General features: G+C 34.3%; 1 protein-coding gene across 1 annotated transcript; it reads left to right on the top strand.

The window, feature by feature from the left end:
• The first annotated feature begins 6,615 nt into the window (after window positions 1-6,615).
• LOC147539224 (uncharacterized) lies at window positions 6,616-8,868 on the top strand. The gene is made up of 4 exons (XM_086643087.1): window positions 6,616-7,239; window positions 7,336-7,473; window positions 7,648-8,062; window positions 8,220-8,868. The coding sequence occupies exons 1-4, from the start codon at window positions 6,616-6,618 to the stop codon at window positions 8,783-8,785; spliced, it is 1,743 nt and encodes a 580-aa protein (XP_086499213.1). The 3' UTR covers window positions 8,786-8,868.
• The last annotated feature ends 9,520 nt before the right edge of the window (window positions 8,869-18,388 follow it).

The following is an 18,388-nucleotide window of genomic DNA, read 5'->3' as shown; positions in this document are numbered from 1 at the left end:
GATTTTTTCTTGTTTCGCCTTTTGGTTCCCCTAGATCTCCATCTTTGAACCTCCATTGATTTCTCCCACTCGAATCAGGATCCCATCCTTGAGTTTCTTCAATGGACTCACAAACCCTAAACTTTAATTACAAGACTCAAACGATACGCAGATCGTGTAAACTTGAAATTAAAATTATTACAAATTGCACCCATCCATGCTTAAAACAAGAATGAAAGAAATAACTTTCTATGACCATACTAGTTCTCGCATTCACATCACATGCATTCATATAATATTCAAGGCTAACAATTATATATGCATGATCATCTGAGAGATACTTTTGTCGACATCTCTATGTCACATTGAAGCCTAAAACACTTTTAGACATGGCTATCTATCTAATCAATCATGGATTGGTCTGAAACTTAGCAAAAATTAGCTATGTGCAAGAGGCTCTGACGCCACTGTTGGGTTGTGGTGTCTTTTAGTGTCCAAAGAGGAATCTCAGACATCTCATGTCTAACACTAGTAGGTCCCAAGATCATCATGCATAATCTAATATTTAATTAAGAGTTTAGGATGACCTTAATCGTTAAATTTCCCCTCGAACCTTTTCAATCGAATGTGAAGAATAGGAGCTCCAAGTGTTGCTCCTTTAATCAAGACACCCGAATGATCAATTTAATCTCCAACCTTGTTGCTAGCTAGAACTCCAATGGTGGTTTGATATGAAGAACACCTTCTTCTTTATTACTAATTAGATAGCTTGGGAATTATCTCTCTTTCTCTCTCTACTTGATGTTGTAGAGGTTGAAAGCTTCTTGAGAAATTCCACACCTTATTCAAGTCCCGAAAAGACATTATATAGAACCCTAAGTTTGAGTCCCCCCTAATTAGGTTTCCTAAAAGTCCCATTTGAATAAGATTGAGGAAATAGTCGAAAATAGAAATTAGTTTCTATTTTCTCTTTTCCCTTACTTGTGGCCGCCCAAACCTACCCTAACTGGCCAGATCTGGCCGGCCTTATTACCGGCCAGCCAAGGTCGGCCCCAATCCGGGCCTTAAACCTCCACTTTTAAGTCCCGACCCAAAATCCCTTCTTTCGGGCCTTTTGTGCTATCTTTGCCTAAACTTCTTTTAGGCCTATGAGACGTGTTTATGGGACCCTCCCATGATTATACGTTTCATCCAACTAGTCATATCATCCGATCAAATAGACATTCTTTTGTGTAACCCGATGTAGGATCCGGTCGAAGTTAGCCGCGAATTACTTCGTAACTCGACGATCGTAGTTGATTTCTAGTTAAACACTACGACCCCTAAATTGTCCGGACTTGATGATCTTCTTCATCAATTGTTCTATCCGACAAAATGTTCGCATTGCATCTTTGGTCGAAGGACATCTCCTTCAGGGGGATCATTTCCTCAAGCTAGTACGTCCTGGTTTGGAGGATTCCCAATTCAAATCCGGGTTCCGACGAAGGGGACCTAGCTCCCTTCGCTGGAATAAATAGACAGAGTATGAGAAAGCCAATAAGGAGAAAGAAGAGAGAGATAAGTACTGGTGGTGGGAGGAGAAGAGGAAAAAAGAAAGAGATGTGAGACATAATGGTTATGGTTGGAAGCGGTAACCGGGAATGGGTGTCCAGAGGTGGTCGCCGGAGATGAGAAAGAAGTTCGTTGCCTCGATTTTTTGTATTAAAGCCGCGATTTCTCTTTAAAATTTCGTACTCTGGAGTACTTGATAAAGGTCGCGACTTTGGGAAATAAAGAAAAATTTCTGGACATAAAGAATTAATAAAAAACATTGATATAGAGGGCATATTCTTTTTTTAATCCAAAAATTGACTTAATCAAACATTTCCCCCTAATCTTCATCTTCTTCTTCCCTCTCCCGTTCTCGTACTTACTATCTCTCTCTCTCCCACCCCCACCCCTCTCTCTCTCCCACTGTCTCAAATTCTCTCTCTCTCTCTTTCTCTCTCTCTCTCTCACTAACTATCTCTCTATCGTTCTCGCTCTAAATATCTTTCTTGCATTGTAGTTTTCCCTCTTTCGTTGTAGATGTCTCTCTTTCATTGTAGATCAGTCTCAGCTCTCTCGCTGTAGACACATCTCTTTGTAGATCTCACAGTCTTTATCTCTTTTACTCACAGTCTTTATCTCTCCCTCTCTCTATTGCAATTGGTATAGATCTCTCTGTGGAGATCACATAGTTCGTGGCCACGAAATCCTTGGAGAGTTTCCCCAGAAACCCTCCTCGAGGTCTGGTTCTGGCAGAGGAAATACTTCCCTTGCCAGAACAGTGTCTGAGAGAGAAAGAAAGAAAAATAATTAGAGACCGATCGAAATACAATGAGAGATTGAGAAAGAAACAGTGAGAGATTGAGTGACATGGATAATGATAGCAATAGAGAAAGATAGTAAGAGTGATAGAGGGAGAGAACCATAGAAAGGGTAACAGAGAGTGAGAGCGGAGAGAGAAGAGGTGACAATGACGGTGGGAACTGTGGTGATGGGAAGTCGTGGTAGTGAAGGCGATATAGAAGATGTATATTATGAGACAATGTTTGATCAAGTTAATTTTTGGGTTAAAAGAGGATATGCTTCCAAAAAATGTACAAAAAAAACATAAGTTTCATGAAGAACTCATTTTCCGAATATTATTCTTTGTCTCAAAATCACAGTCTTTTTTTTTTTTTTGTTGAACAGAAGAGAGTTACATAACCAAGTCACAGTCTCAAAATCACATTCTTTGACAAACCCACATTTTCTTTACATTTTAATATTGAGTTAATTCCTATTTGGCCCCCTACTTTGTGACCAGCTTCCTTTATGGCCTCCTTTTTTGCGTAAATTCAAATATGGCCCCCTTTTCTTAACACCGCCAGTCAACTTTTATGGTTAATCTTTTTGTTTCCATTATTACCCTTGTTTATAAAAGAGATTTTGGAAATTCAAATTTGACCCCCTTAAAAAATGGGTTAATTCTCAAAAAATTTAAGTTGTTTAGAAAAAAATTAGGGATCAAAACAGAATTTCTTTTAAAAATACCAAACACACATCTCTCACCTCCATGTCATCACCAATCTGCCCACGTCATCACTCACCTGCCACCTCACCATCTTCTCCGGCAATGGTCGCCGGTCGGCAAAAATTCCGGCGACCATTTTTTTTTTTTCTTCTTCTTCTCCTTCTTCTTTCTCTCTTTTCTTTCTCTTTCTTCTTTATTCTCTCTCTCTCTCCCTCCTTTCTACTCTCTTTCTCTCTCTCTCTCTAATGCTCCGGCGAAGGGGAGGACCCCTTCGCCGGAGCACTGGTTTCCAGATGAAACCGGCCTGGTTTCGTCTGGAAACCAGGCCAGACCAGACGAGCTCGTCTGGTCTGGAAACCAGACGAGATCTGGTCCAGACGAGACCAGATCTCGTCTGGTTTCAAGACCAGACGAGATCTCGTCTGGTTTCCAGACGAAACCAGGCCGGTTTCGTCTGGAAACCAGTGCTCCGGCGAAGGGGTCCTCCCCTTCGCCGGAGCATTAGAGAGAGAGAGAGAAAGAGAGTAGAAAGGAGGGAGAGAGAGAGAGAGAATAAAGAAGAAAGAGAAAGAAGAGAGAGAAAGAAGAAGAAGAAGAAGAAGAAGAAGAGAGAAGAAGAAGAAGAGAAGAAAAAAAAAACAAAAAAAATGGTCGCCGGAATTTTCGCCGTCCGGCGACCATGGCCGGAGAAGATGATGAGGTGGCAGGGGAGTGATGACGTTGGCAGATTGGTGATGACATGGAGGTGAGAGAAGTGTGTTTGGTATTTTTAAAAGAAATTCTGTTTTGACCCCTAATTTTTTTCTAAGCAACTTAAATGTTTTGAGAATCAACCCATTTTTTAAGGGGGGTCAAATTTGAATTTCCAAAATCTCTTTTACAAACAAGGGTAATAATGGAAACAAAAAGATTAACCATAAAAGTTGACTGACGGTGTTAAGAAAAGGGGGTCATATTTGAATTTACGAAAAAAAGGGGGCCATAAAGGAAGCTGGTCACAAAGTAGGGGGCCAAATAGGAATTAACTCTTTAATATTTTATATCCCGAAAACTTTTTCTTTCTTTCTCCAAAAGGTGGGGGCGGAACAAAATACAGTATTATATTCTTGTAACACTCAATCAAATGGGTTTGGTGAAGGTGGACCCTGTTGTTGGAATCTTTGGGTTGGAGATTCTAATGATTTTGACTAATAGTTTATTTAGATTCCAATTAACCATATAAACCAAACTATGCCGCCTTACACTATACTCAAAGATGACAAGGAACCTTGACCCATATATAATAAAATGTGCTTTTTTTTTTTTTATGAAAGATAATAAAATGTGTTGAAGTAAGATGTTATAATTCATAATTCATAGAATTAAAAATCCGACTGCAGTACCAAGAAAAATAAAGTAAGTATAAAAATGATTTAGATTTGTTCTATTTATGTGTTTCAGTAGGATTTCAAGAACAAAATAATATAAGAAGAAAATAATAAATATCAAGACTTTCGTTTCGTCAGTCATCTTTTACCTAAGTTCTTTTCCTAGGTTTTTTTTATCTTTCCTCTTCCGTCACTAATCACGGAACCATCCAAAATTCATGATACAATGTAACCTCTTTCCCCCTCATAATTCTTAATTGTCTGTGTTTTATGTTTTTGACACAAAGTATTTTTTTTTTGTTGAATCACGAACTTAATCTTAGTTGACACAAAGTATTCAATAATCTTAGTTGTTTTTAAGTTAAATCACGAACTTCATAAATAATGAAATGCTAACATTATCAAAATAGATAATTACTCATTTTTATGACACATAAAACCAATATAAAAACCAAAATCATGGCTTTAGAATTGATGGAAAACAAGACATACCACTTACTAAGTGGTTATCATTTAGTAAGTAGTAGCACCTAGAAGTGTTAAAATATGGAACACCTAGCTAGTAAGTGATTATCACTTAGTTATTGGTAACAGTTAAGTGCTAAAAGAAAATCAAACACCCTCTTATTAAGTTTTATTGCTTGTAAGTGCAATAATGTTTGTTTTTCATAGTTTTTAAGTATAAGACGTTTACTTTTATAGCACTTTTAAGAGTAATTAAAAAATGAGTAGTTATCTATCATTATTTTGTAATTAAAGTATTTAAAAAGAGTCCATGGGTATATAGACCAAAATCATTTTGATAATAGGTTTATAGACCATTCCTCTTAGATTATGGATTTTTAGTCCTTTTACAAGAAGGGCATAAAGTATGGATAATTTTTTGGATATTACCCAATGTATCCTAAATCTAAAAAACCCGGGATATTTGAATTTCCGAGGGTTTTGGGAAACTTTCCCAAAACCGCCGGGCGTGATTTCGGGCCGTACTAAGGAAGCTGAAACAGAAAGTGTTAACTATCCCTTCATAAATTCATTTTCTCTCTCTAAAATACCCGATTTCTATTTTCATCAAATCTCTTCAGAAGATCGAATCGATAAACCCTAAATAGATCTAGAAACCCCGAAAGTTTATATCATTTCATCTTCTCCATTCATCTTTTACATTGAAGAATCGATTCAGGTGAAAAGGTAAGTTGTAAAGTAAACCCCTTTTCGTTATAAAATCGATTGAAAGCGAAACGATTTGTTCTTTCAGTTTAAATCGTTATAAATAGTTGTTGCATGTCAGTTTAACTTCATATTGAAGAGGTTTTGTTGATTTTGGTAAAGATTTCTCTCTAGATATGATGTTTGTTTTCGTTTTAAAGGAGATTAAGACAGATTTAGGGTTTTTTCGTTCGTTATTATTTAAAAAAGGGGTACAAAATCGATTTTGTCTCATGATTAATAGATCTTTAGATGTTTACAAAGAAGGGATCGACATTAAAATCTTTTGTTTTACTTGAAAAACCTAAATATTCTTTTTAAACTTTTATTTCTGTTTAATAATAAGATAACTTTGTGTTATAAAAAACAGATAATTTATATAAAATTAAACAATATTTCTTAAAAATGGTTTAATGATATATTTGATCTTGGTTTAGGGTTTAATGAGATGTCCTTTACATTGCAGCAATAGTTTGTTAATGGCTCCAAAAGGGAAATCTAAAGCGAATGTTACAGAAGAAAAAAGCACATTAAGAAGGAGTCCTATGAAGAGAAAGGCCACTGTCGAAGAAGTAGTTGTTAAGAAGAAATCGAAAACAAAAGAAACATCAGTATCTGAGGTAAAGTATCTGGAATTTGTTCTAATTTATTGTTATTTTGAATGATAAATTATGATTTACATACATATATGTTTTTTTCTTTTAACAAATTATGCCTAGTTTGATGTACAAATTTTGGATATAAGTTTAAATTATTCATTCTGTCTAACAAATTTCCAATCATGTTAGTTAAAGTATGCATACTTTAGATGATTAATGGCTGACAGTTTACAATTGTGTTTTTTTGTCGTATTTGCAGGCTGGTGGTAGTTCAAAAAGTTTGAAGATTAAGGACAAAGGAAGCTCTAGTAAGTGGATTGATATAATAGGTGAACAGAAATTAGTACCGGTGCAAAAAACATCGGCACTATTCAGATACACTCTCAGCAAACCAATAGAGTTAATCAATAGCATACGTACCTACATGACTGAAGAAATGAAGGAGGAGATTAGCAAAACTCCTTTCAGTCAATTGTTTGATGCTATGGCAGAAGGTACGATATTAAGGGAGAATTATACTAGTCGTCCTACAATTGCCATTTTGGATGTTCTTTGTCGATATAAAAAATCGACAAAGAAATTTGTTATTGGGGGTAAAGAGTTAGAATTCAAACCCGAAGATGTATCTTTGTTGTTGGGAATGCCAATGGAGGGTTCTGAATATGAGGCATTCCCTAAGAAAAATGACCTAGATCCTTTGAAGTGTGCTTTCTTGAACAAATACTTCAAGGAAACACTTGAAGCATCAAGAAACAAAAATATGGGTCTCTCAAGTGCTGTTGTTGGGAATGCACTAATCAAATGCGTAAGGAACAGTGAACCAGCAATAGAATTTGTTCAACTTCTAATTATGATGTTTTCGGCAAGCTTCCTATTTGCTACTTTGGCTGGTTTCACTGTATTGCCTAGTATTTATAAGAACATCCAGTCTAGAAGAGCAATCAACAGGGTGTCATGGCCAAGAGCCATACATTCATATATGATGGAAACGATCGAGAAGCATTCAGAAGACCCCACCAAAGCATCTGGTTGCTTGTTACTGTTGCCTGTGAGTATTCTTTTTTGGATTAATTTGTTATTTAAATAGCATATACTTTCTTATAAAGTATGAGTAATTTTTAATACTTTTTTTTTGTTTCTTTAGTTCTGGGTGTGCATGCATACTAATCTGTATGCGAAGAATGCACTGAATGAAACAAGAACCCCAAGGTTCTTGAGGTGGTCTGTTGATGGATTCAAGAATGGAATGGAAAATGAATTAGCTGGTCTTGAACCTGAGGAGGTAAAACCAACTTTTTATGTGAACTTTTATTAATGAAAGTTTAATTTCTTTATAAATATATTGTATTTCTTTTTCAATTATATGTGATTTATCATACATTACATATAATTTATGATAAATTATTCGAATGCATATAAAGAACACCCTGTGATTTATGTAACTGTTTACTTGCAGGTTTATGAGGATGTTGTGGATGATGTGAGTGAAGAAGAGAAAGAAATGTTGAAGTTTACAGAAAAGGTAGTTGTGGATATACCTTTTGATGAAGAGTTGAATAGGGTGGAGAAAATCGAAGCCCTAAGTAGAGAAGTAAGTAATCAAAGAGAAGAAATAAAGAAAAATCATGAGGAAATTGAAAGTTTGAGGAATGAAGTAATACAATTGAGGTTACTTCTAAAGTCTGAAAAGAGGGAGGATTCATTTATGGATGATTATCATAATGAAGGAATGGGTCAAGATAATGGGGACCAGAATGAGGATGTAGATAATGTTGGGGAAAAAGAAAATGTCAATGATGAGATGTATGATGGAGTAGAACATGATGATAAAGTACAGGAAGATGAAAATGTGGAAGAACAACAACAGGAAGGTCAGTATTTATTCATACTTTTACTTTTGTCTATTACTCATTTTGGTAAAGTATGCATACTTTACATAAAATATAAATATCACTGAATAAATGATATAATATTTATATGTCAATTTCGTGATGAATCCATTTTTTTTTATATGATTGTTGTTTTCAGTTGATGATGGTAACGTGCCATGCACGGCCATTGTGTTGGTGCCTAATGAGGAAGAGAAGCAATATAGTTCAACTCCCAAATTTGATTTGGGAATAGATTTCACAAATGCACCCGACTTCACCGAAGTTGTTCAAGTTGCTCAAGCATATCAAGAGAATGCTGAAACAGAAAGACTCGTAGATGATGACTTTGTCGAGACTACTCCAACATCAGTAAAGAAGAAGAGAACAAAATCAAAAGCTATTAAGGGTGGATCGGACAGAACAGTTGATGGGGGTGAAACACCTAAACAGAATTCTCTTATTAAGAGAATCAAACAAGCTCCGAGAACAAGGAAACAAACTGAAAAGGCCGAGCCAAAAGAAAAGGCCGAGAAAGATAAAAAGAAGGAAATTGGGAAAAAGGAGGTAGTCAATGTTGAAGAACAAGATAAAAAGGGGAAGGGAGTTTCGATTGATGATGATGAACCACTTAGCAACTGGAAGAAGAGCAAGGTTTGGAAGAAAGTGAAAGACAATGAGAAGGGTCTGCTTGAGGAGTTCAACCAAGGAGTGAAGATGAAGTAATGAATTTGAAGTGCTTCGAATCATTTTCAATATGTTATGAAATGTTTTGTTGTTTGTGTTACATTATGATGATTGTAACAAACATAATCTAATATATCTAATATAATATAAATATTTTGCTATAAATTCATCTGTTAAACTAACAACAATTAACATGCAGAACAATTGTATGGGAATCAAATCTAACAAGTGATGTTAGAGGAAGAGAGGTGAATTGGCTTATGATGAACTGTGAAACCGATGCTCAGCTTATAAATTGGTGGTCAAAGCATCTATCTTCAAAAGTTTTAAAAGGGGCTGGACAAGTTTTCGTTCTCGCATCTGAATTATGGGTAAGTTTTAATTACAGAAGTCATAATTTCATAATAGAAAAGTTTTTATGTTTATAAATTACATGTTTTGTCAAATAAAAAGGTTTGCCTGATAAGAAAACTATGTATACTTTATTAGGTTCAAGTGTTTTGTTTGTTGTAAATTATGAATCATTTATATCAATGTACCTGTTTTGTTTTATACAGTATGTTGTTTTTATTTGACAGACAATGATCAATTGCAAGTCAGCCCAGTCTAACATAGACCCCCACCTATCCGGACGGTTATTAAAGGAGGCTGAAAGAGGGCTTATATCTTATATAGTGGCTCCAATGTGTCATGCGATGAGTACAGATGTTAGTAGGGGTATTCATTGGACTTTGTTAGTATTTGATTACTTTGATCAGTCTTGGACCCATTACAACTCGTTGTTCTTTGACATAAAGCTACGTAAACAATGTGAAGAAAATGCTGCAAGATATGGACAATACATATTAGATGTGCTTCACAAAACAAAATATGTGAGTCCTGAATTTAAGAAGAAATGTAAGATTTCGAAGACGCCGTATGATCATCAACAAGGAGAAAAGTAAGTACATAAAATTTCACATTTTTATGATTACTGTAATGCATACAGATAATTACATAGTTTATAAATTATTTTGTGGTTTCATACTAAATTTTATATAAATGATTGACAGTGCGGATTGTGGACTATTTGTTATGCTTCATATGGATTTAGTGTTTATGAAACATTACAAATGGGCAGTACCGGAGGAATACCTTGCAAGAGATTGGATTGAATTAGCTCAGCGTAGAAGAGCGGAACTGACGTACGAGCTATTGAATGAAACCAGAGATTTGTGGAAAAAATCTTTAATATAGTTTAGATTAAAGTATGGTTTTATGTTTTGAAATTTAAAATAGTTGTAATGAATTACAATTGCCAGTTTGAAGTATAAAATATTTTGATGGTTGGAACTGTAATTTTTAATTAAAAATTCATATTTGTTAAAAAATGTCTGAAATATATCAAGTTTCTTCCTTTCATTTATTACATAAACATGAGTAACGTTTTGATAAATAACGTGTTATGTAGTAAACACGTAAGAAATATGAAATAAAGTACGGACAACATGAGACAAAGTATGAATATTTAAGAATAAATAACAGTAAATTTATGAAACAAAACAAGAACTTTTAACCAGAACACGTTATGTAAATTTAAATTCTGTAAAAACTTTAACAATTTTGCACCAAAATACATAAATTGTACTGTATTTTGTGTAATTGGTTTTGCTAACATATACACCACATATGTTAGGCAAGTATAACCTTCATGTAGAGAATAAACTTCTGATAGAGAATAAAGATAGAATAGTGAAACAAAACATAGGAAAAAACGATTGCATATTAGAAAATTATGTGGATTGCAAGTGTTATGTAACATATATTTAAATACATCAGATGTTTACCCTACATGTTTTCCGATTGTGGTATGAAGGTTGCTTACACCTACCACATATCCTTAATTTTCTTGGCATATTCCCAGAGCTCTCGATCCGTACTGTTCTTGGACGACCTGGTCTACGACGAATCAACGGTGGGAGAATTTTGGTGGCTTCATCAAAAATCCTTGGTTCATCAACATTGGATATAGGCATTATATGTTCCTGGTAAGTCTTCACATAAGACTCCGTTGTCCAAATAGGATCGTAAAAACAATCTTGTTGGTCTTCAGACAAGCTTTTAATACACAACATTGCGTGTTCACAAGGAACACCATCAACTTGCCACCTTCTACAAGTACAAGAAATCTGTAGAAGATTAACACAATGAGAAGGTTCTGAGTAAACCTCGAATATAAATGGGGCAGCCTGGGCAATATTACAGGTTGCAGCACTATCATGTTTTGCTTTCAACAAATCAGTTATGGTTGGACACAAGAACGTCGTCCATTTTTTAGACAATTCCCTTGCTGTGTTCATTTTGTTCATTATATGAATACGAATTGCCTCCAACATTGCTGTAATTGGTAGTCCACGAGCATGTCGAATCTGATTGTTAAAGGATTCTGAGAGTTGAGATGATATCGCCGTGTATCTGTATCAAATAAAACGTATATAAATTTTAAATATTTCAGCCTGGAGTCGATAATTTTTAACAAAAAGAATACATACTTTTCTATAAACTATCGGATATGCGGTGTAAAATACGTGTTATTTGTTACTTAAAGTCAAAACTGTATACGGTATAATATGTACTGTCAACATAAATTATCAATATAGTAAATGAAATGAATACACTTATTTATCAGATCGTACCTTATACCGGGAAAGAAAGCATCTGCCCAAGAGGCAGGGTCTAAGGAATTAAAAAATGCTGCAACTTTTGAACCACCCATTTGTATCATCTGATTAATAGTTGCGTGATATTCAGATTCCGGGAGAGCTCTAGCAGCCTTGAAAATTAATGTTTGGAAGAATTTTAATTTTCTAGCTCCATTTGCCAATCTTAAATTCAGATTGTTCCTTAGATGCCATACACAGAAGGAATGGTGTGCTGTCGGGAAAATGTTCTTGACACCGTTGATTATACCATTGTGACGGTCTGAAATAAAGATATACGTCTTTTCCATATTCAGAGCATTGCGCAAATGCCTTAGAAACCAGTCCCAATTTTGGTCATTCTCAACATCAACAACAGAATATGCTAACGGAAATAGACCTGTAATTTGTAAATATTTAAGTGAAAGTATGAAACTTTAAATATTCATCAAGCAATCTTATGTAAAATCCTCATATTGTATGGTAAATTTTACATAATATTCATACTTTAAAGTATGAAACCTTAATAAAGTATGACAGTATTATGTACAATTATGCATACTTTATCGTAAATGTAAAATAATCTATATAAAATGATAGAAAATGATGTTGAAAAATGAGATACTTTTATAGATTAATTTGGATGAAACTTATAAAGAATGTTCAGAAATTACCATTGTTACCGTCTTTAGCCACAGCAGCCAGTATACAACCGTTAAAATGAGTCTTGCAAAATGTACCATCCACATATAAAACTGGTCGACAATATTGAAAGCCAGCTATACAAGCATGTGGTGCAATGAAAATTCTTTTAAATCTCCGAGACACATCGTCAACTTCAAGTTGTACTATGCTGTTTGGGTTGGTACGTGAAAAGGCATCAGCATACCATCTAAGTTTTGCATATGAGTCTCCTTCTTGACCAAATGCTTCATTCATTGCTACTTTCTTCCCCTCATAAGTGTAGTAATATGGAAGTTGGACAGCATAATCTTTCAAGAAGTCTTTTTTCAGACTTGCTGTCGAACGATCCGGGCTTCTTGTAACATCATCTAAAATAAGTTTCCCAACAAATGAACTGTTTAGTTTGGGTTTCTTGGTCTTCTTAATGAAATCTTCACAGTCATGTTTCATTTCCATGTCTTTCAAAATAAACATGGATTCGCATTTCAATGGCGCACATCCATGTACTCTCCATTTGCAATCTTCAACAGGACATACAGCTGTTACCCGCTTCGAATCATTTTTAATAAATTTAAAATCATGGCCAGTATTTATACTATATTGACGAAGAGCAAATCGAAATGCTTTAGCACCCCCGGGAAATAATTGACCAGGTTCTGTAAACATTTTATCCCAACCATCAGATTTTAATATCGTCTTCTTGCTTTGTAATGATAAATCTGCTTGAATCTCCATCTGTTCTGTAAAACATAATTATTGATATTGTAAAACAGAAAAATTGTTTGGATACGAAAACAATTGAAAATGTAAAGAACAAAATACGTACTTATATCTGTATGTATGAGAATATCATTCATTTGTAAATAAAGTACGCATACTTTGTCGCATGTAAAATTGTAATTTATACCTATTACAACATTTTATAGACAACTATGTAAGAAAGTATGCGTACTTTGTGATAAATTACATATATGTACATGTTATTTACCACATAATATTATTAAAAAATATATATAATGTAACGTAAATTATACATAATGTATAATACATACCAAGTATTTTCTTTACATATCTGAGATTAAATGACTGAAATCTAATACCCAACATTACCTGTACTATCAGTTCAATTTGATGTGAAGATAATATTAGCTGTGAGAAATCGAAATATTTGAATGAAAACATCAGATCTAGATTACATGGATTCAATAAAAATGAAACAGAGATATCAAATACATGAAATAACACTTTAGTTATGGAAAATAACAGCAATACAGATTCATTGTAAATGATGAATGGAAAAGACGATCATTTGATATTTATGAAATCTTCAATATGAATCGTTAACTATAAGCAAATGTACATAAGATGTTAAACCTGAATAGTTGTGGCTAGAATAAAGAGAAGATGAGTAAAAACTGTAAATGACAATGGAGTTTGTGATGATGGCTCTTGATTGAATACTAATCAATGGAGTTTTTTACAGCTGGGCGAGAGTTTAATGAAGGTTTAATGATGATTTCATTTTTAGAGAGGTAATGGGAAAGTTTCTGGATTTCGGTTTCGGAATTATAGAGAGAGAGTTGTTAGTTACATAAAGAACGTGATTGGAGAGAGAAAGTTGAGATAAATATGGAGAGAAATCTAAAACGGTTTAGAAGGAAAATCACGATTAGATATTAACCGAAGGTTAATATAGGTATTGCATATATAATAAATATTATATGGATTTGTGTAATCTCTCTAGATGACACTAAAAGGACCGGATATCTATTAAGATTATTATTTAGGTTTTCAAATCCTTTTTAGGATTATAGAGGATTAAATATCCTATTAGGACCCTATTTTTGGTCTATAGACTCAAAAATTAATTTAAAAATGTTGTTATTCGTTAAGCTTGTGATCCTAGTTGAGAAAAAATTAAGATTTATGAATAATTTGTGTCAAAAACATAAAATTAAGATTTATGATGCAGAAAAGAATATAATTGCATCATGGAGTTGGAGAAATTTGTGATTAGTGAAGGGGAGAGGTGAAAGAATCTAGATAGACAAACTTAGGTGAAGCCGTGAAGGGGACATGAAGGGGAAGAGACTTTGTTGAACCTATTTTTATTCGAAATAGATTTCCAATAAACTTCTCTATGCTCTAGACATGAATAACACAATCAAGAATCAAGATAACTCCAAACACAATGAATAACACAATCAAGAATCAAATGTTGTTTTACGAGTGATTTTGAGTCTCAAAACCTTCTTTTATTCATGTTTCTTTCTCCTTTTTTTATAGGCAAGGTAATCTAGATGTTGATGAACTTGCAGGTGTTATATACGAAAAGATAGACCCATCCCTTAGTTCAATGTTGGTATTAGTAGTATTCCTAAAAAGTAAGAGCTCTTTTCAAACATCTAGATTAATGAGTAGATGATGTTAAAGCATCCCAATGGAATATCACTCTAAAATTTAGAGTGTCATGTTGGATTTTTCTTTTAGCGTCTTTACTAAGAAATCGTTTCTAATGATTTATTTCTGGTTTAATCCACTATTTCAATAAATAGTTTCACGTCTGCCCCTAGTTTACACTAAATATATTCCAAGATGCCATTTTTTTTATATTTTTGATGCACCGATTAATAAGTCAAGAAAAACTTCTCCCATATTATCATTTTCCCTTTTGCTTGATGATTTAGACCCTTAATTTATCTCTTGCCCTTTTTCTCTCACTAAAAGGAACTTCACTAATACAAGTCCTAAGTTTTTATACGAAGTTGTTTATTTGTTACTCTCTCTAACTTTTTTTTCTAGAAGATTGATTTGTTTATGTGGAACAAATCTAATCTATTCATAAGGAACATATCTGATCTTATTCATGAATTAAATGCAGACGATTTTAGAGAAGAGAAAATGATAATAATGAAGATTAATTAGAATAGATAAACTAAGACTAAAATAGAAATCCGTAAAACAGATAAAAGGACAACATAGGAAAAAATTTGGTTGGTCATTTGTCAATGCATCGAAAAATGTAAAAACATCCAAGTATTTTGTGTAAAATGGGGTACCAAGCTGGTAGTAAACTAAGGGGTCAAATGAAAAATTACCTTTCTAGTAAGAATCTCTATAGAAACTCTATGATGACATTGATGAAGTTATTTCCAAGATCATCTGGACAAATTCTCCAAATCTCAAACAGAATATTGGGTAAGACAAGTGATATTTTATTTGACAAAAACTTAACATTTGTATTTTGTTTGGTTAAAAGTCAATGTTTTTGCAACTCTTATTGCAATTGTTGCAACCATTTTTCAAACAATTACATGTTAGTATTTTTTACTACTAATGACTAATGTGGATTAATATATGTATTAATTACATAATACATGTTATTTCACTTAAAGGTCCCAAAAGGTGATCTAATCGATTTATACATTATGGACCATAAAATATCAGTCTGAAGTGTGGGGAGCATATTATCAATATGTTATGTGTAAAGCCCTCAAAAGTAATTATCAAAGAATAATGAGTTCTTTAATAATTACTTGGGTAACTAATAATACCCACTTAGGCAGTTCCCATTTTATTCAGGGTGAATCCCTAAACCAGAGATGTGACGTGATTTCCCAACTCCCATTTTTGAAAAATCATAAATAACGTCCATTCTCAAGGTTTAGAAGATCTTGCCCAAATCATAAGGGTAACACTCAAAATCTACTATATCTTCAGGCTATGGATTCGGGTAAGTACCTACAATCTTTTACATCTCTTTAATTCATCAAATAGAGATCTTGGGTAACTTTCATTATTTGTGTTCTTCATTACTTATATGCATGAGTAGTGGAATTCCATCAGTACAATCCTTTTGTAAGTAGTTGGAAAAATCAGTTACAACATTTTGCAAGCCAGTTGCAATCAGTTACAAATTAGAAAAAGAATACTTTAAGGAGCTAAAGACTAGAAAAAAATTAAGCTATAAGTTTTCATCAAAACAAGAAATTTATATGGAATTCGACCAAATTTCTCAATTTGAAATGTCATTTAGAGATTTCTAAATTGCAACAAAAAAAAAAACTTTCGCCTCAAACTATTTCTCTAATATATGGTCTATAAAGTGTTTAAGATGGAGAAATTTTCTTATCAGAGTAACTTTAGGTGATGACCGAAGAAAAAAACACAATTTAGAAACTATTTTTCTCAATTTACATCTACTTAAAGAAAACTTCCATCTCATCTCATTTTTAAATATTGTGTTATAGGATGGTGTGGACTAGCCTTCCGGGCTGCTAGTGATATTGTCCGCTTTAGCACACATGGGTTTCAAGATTTTAAAAGGCCTCACTAGGGAAGGGTGTTTAACCTCTTAAGAGGAGCACCTCACTCCCTCTCACCACCAATGTGAGATTGCTTTACAACACACCCTCCCAAGACCACATCACAGTAGAGCAAATCGTGTTGATAACGTGTTATAGGATGGTGTGGACCAGCCTTCCGGCTTGCTAGTTATACTGTCCGCTTTGGCACACTTGGGCCTCACGGTTTTAAAAGGCCTCACTAGGGAAGGGTGTTTAACCTCTTAAGAGGAGCACCTCACTCCTTCTCACCACTAATGTGAGATTGCTTTACAACACACTCTCCCAAGATCACAACACAGTAGAGTAAATCGTGTTGATAACGTGTTATAGGATGGTGCGGACCAACCTTCTGAGCTGTTAGTGAATGTTCGCCTTGGCACACCTGGGTCTCACGGTTTTAAAAGGCCTCACGAGGGAAGGGTGCTTAACCTCTTATGAGGAGCACCCCGCTCATTCTCATCACCAATGTGGGATTGCTTTACAACATACTGTATAATTACTAATTTTTAATGGGGTTATTTAGTGATTAGACCCCATTTATTTATCAATATTAAGAGTTCACCCCCAAAACGATGATGTTTCAGGGGTTAACTCCCATCTCTTTTTTTTCCGTCAGAAGCTCGTTAAGTAGCGCGTGTGCCACTCACGTGTGCTTTTTCTGACGAAATGGCCTTCCTCAGAACCGTTGGGTTATTTAGTGATTAGACCTCATTTATTTATCAACATTAGGGGTTCAGCCCCAAATAAAAATTATCATGTCACTATTCGCCGAGGAATAGGTTTGATGACCAAATAACATAACTTCCTTATACTTTATTGTTTGTGTGATTGTTTACTTTCATTATTGTTTTTAAGACTCTTTAGATCTCCATCGTAACAAAATGGAACAGAAATATAATCATACATTCAAACTTTACATGTGTATGTATAAGACTTGTGTATTGGGACGGATTTACGGTGCTAACTCATACGCAAAGATTACAGAGTGAAGTATAATTGGTAGAAAATTTTGTTCCAAACTAGGGTTTAGCGAAATCACTCAAAACTCACATAGATCTTCTAACGGTTTTCTTGATCAATCCACAGAACTAAAATCAATCGATTTGGTTCCACCAAGAAAGGGTATGCACTAACGCCTATATTATATACGTGCATTGCTTACTTACAACAATATTCTTGCAAAAATAGCAGTCTAAACATTCAAAGTAACTCAAACCACACACAAACTTAACAGGAGAAGGCATTGATGAACAAATGCAAACATACACGAAACTTCAACTGTACGCATGCACGTTTATTATTCGTAATTAACAAAATACATCTACAGTGATTCATACTTGTTTATTGAAGCTTTCCAAGCATGATTTGAAGGACAAGAATCAACTGTTTGTCTTGATTAGAAAGTTTCCAGAAGGTATTGGGATCATTGATCTTAAGGATGCATACCCAACGGTAATGGAAGACTTGCATATGTGTTTGCTATGTTTCATTCATTCTGGCAGTTTCCTGTGTATGTGTCTAGATACGACTACGAGTACTCGAGTAGGCCCTCTAGGGGCGTTGCTTCCTTTATGTGCAAGGTAGATATAAGTCTACATCCTCTAGGAATGTATTCATTAACTGTTCATACCTATCATTTAAGTTTAACTTATAAGGATAGAAAAAGGAAACAAAATAGCAACTCAGAAACCTATACCTATATCATTGTTCATATTACCGTAACTTGTGATGCATTTGAATCTTCTGTACTGGATATGTCGAAAATGAGAAACACTTGTATTGTCATCATACGCATGCTCTGAGAGCTGCTGGCCATGTCTGGCTGCTATTGAATTTTGACTCTCAAGAAGATGTCGCATATCCTAACGATCCTAGATTACCAATGAAGGTCGATGATGATCTAAAGTTGCTCTTTCGAGGATTGAGCTGCCTGG

This window comes from Eschscholzia californica, unplaced genomic scaffold, assembly GCF_041429995.1.
Source record: "Eschscholzia californica isolate CP2 unplaced genomic scaffold, dmEscCali1.0.p SCAF_5, whole genome shotgun sequence".
NCBI classification, from domain to species: Eukaryota; Viridiplantae; Streptophyta; class Magnoliopsida; order Ranunculales; family Papaveraceae; genus Eschscholzia; species Eschscholzia californica.
This window is presented reverse-complemented; position numbering and strand designations above follow the sequence as displayed.

Bases quoted from the DNA above. Each gene is read 5' to 3' on its own strand.
- LOC147539224 (XM_086643087.1), top strand. From the start codon at position 6,616: ATGACTGAAGAAATGAAGGAGGAGATTAGCAAAACTCCTTTCAGTCAA. The intron at 7,474-7,647 runs GTAAAACCAACT...GTTTACTTGCAG, and splicing joins CTGGTCTTGAACCTGAGGAG to GTTTATGAGGATGTTGTGGA. The intron at 8,063-8,219 runs GTCAGTATTTAT...TGTTGTTTTCAG, and splicing joins GGAAGAACAACAACAGGAAG to TTGATGATGGTAACGTGCCA.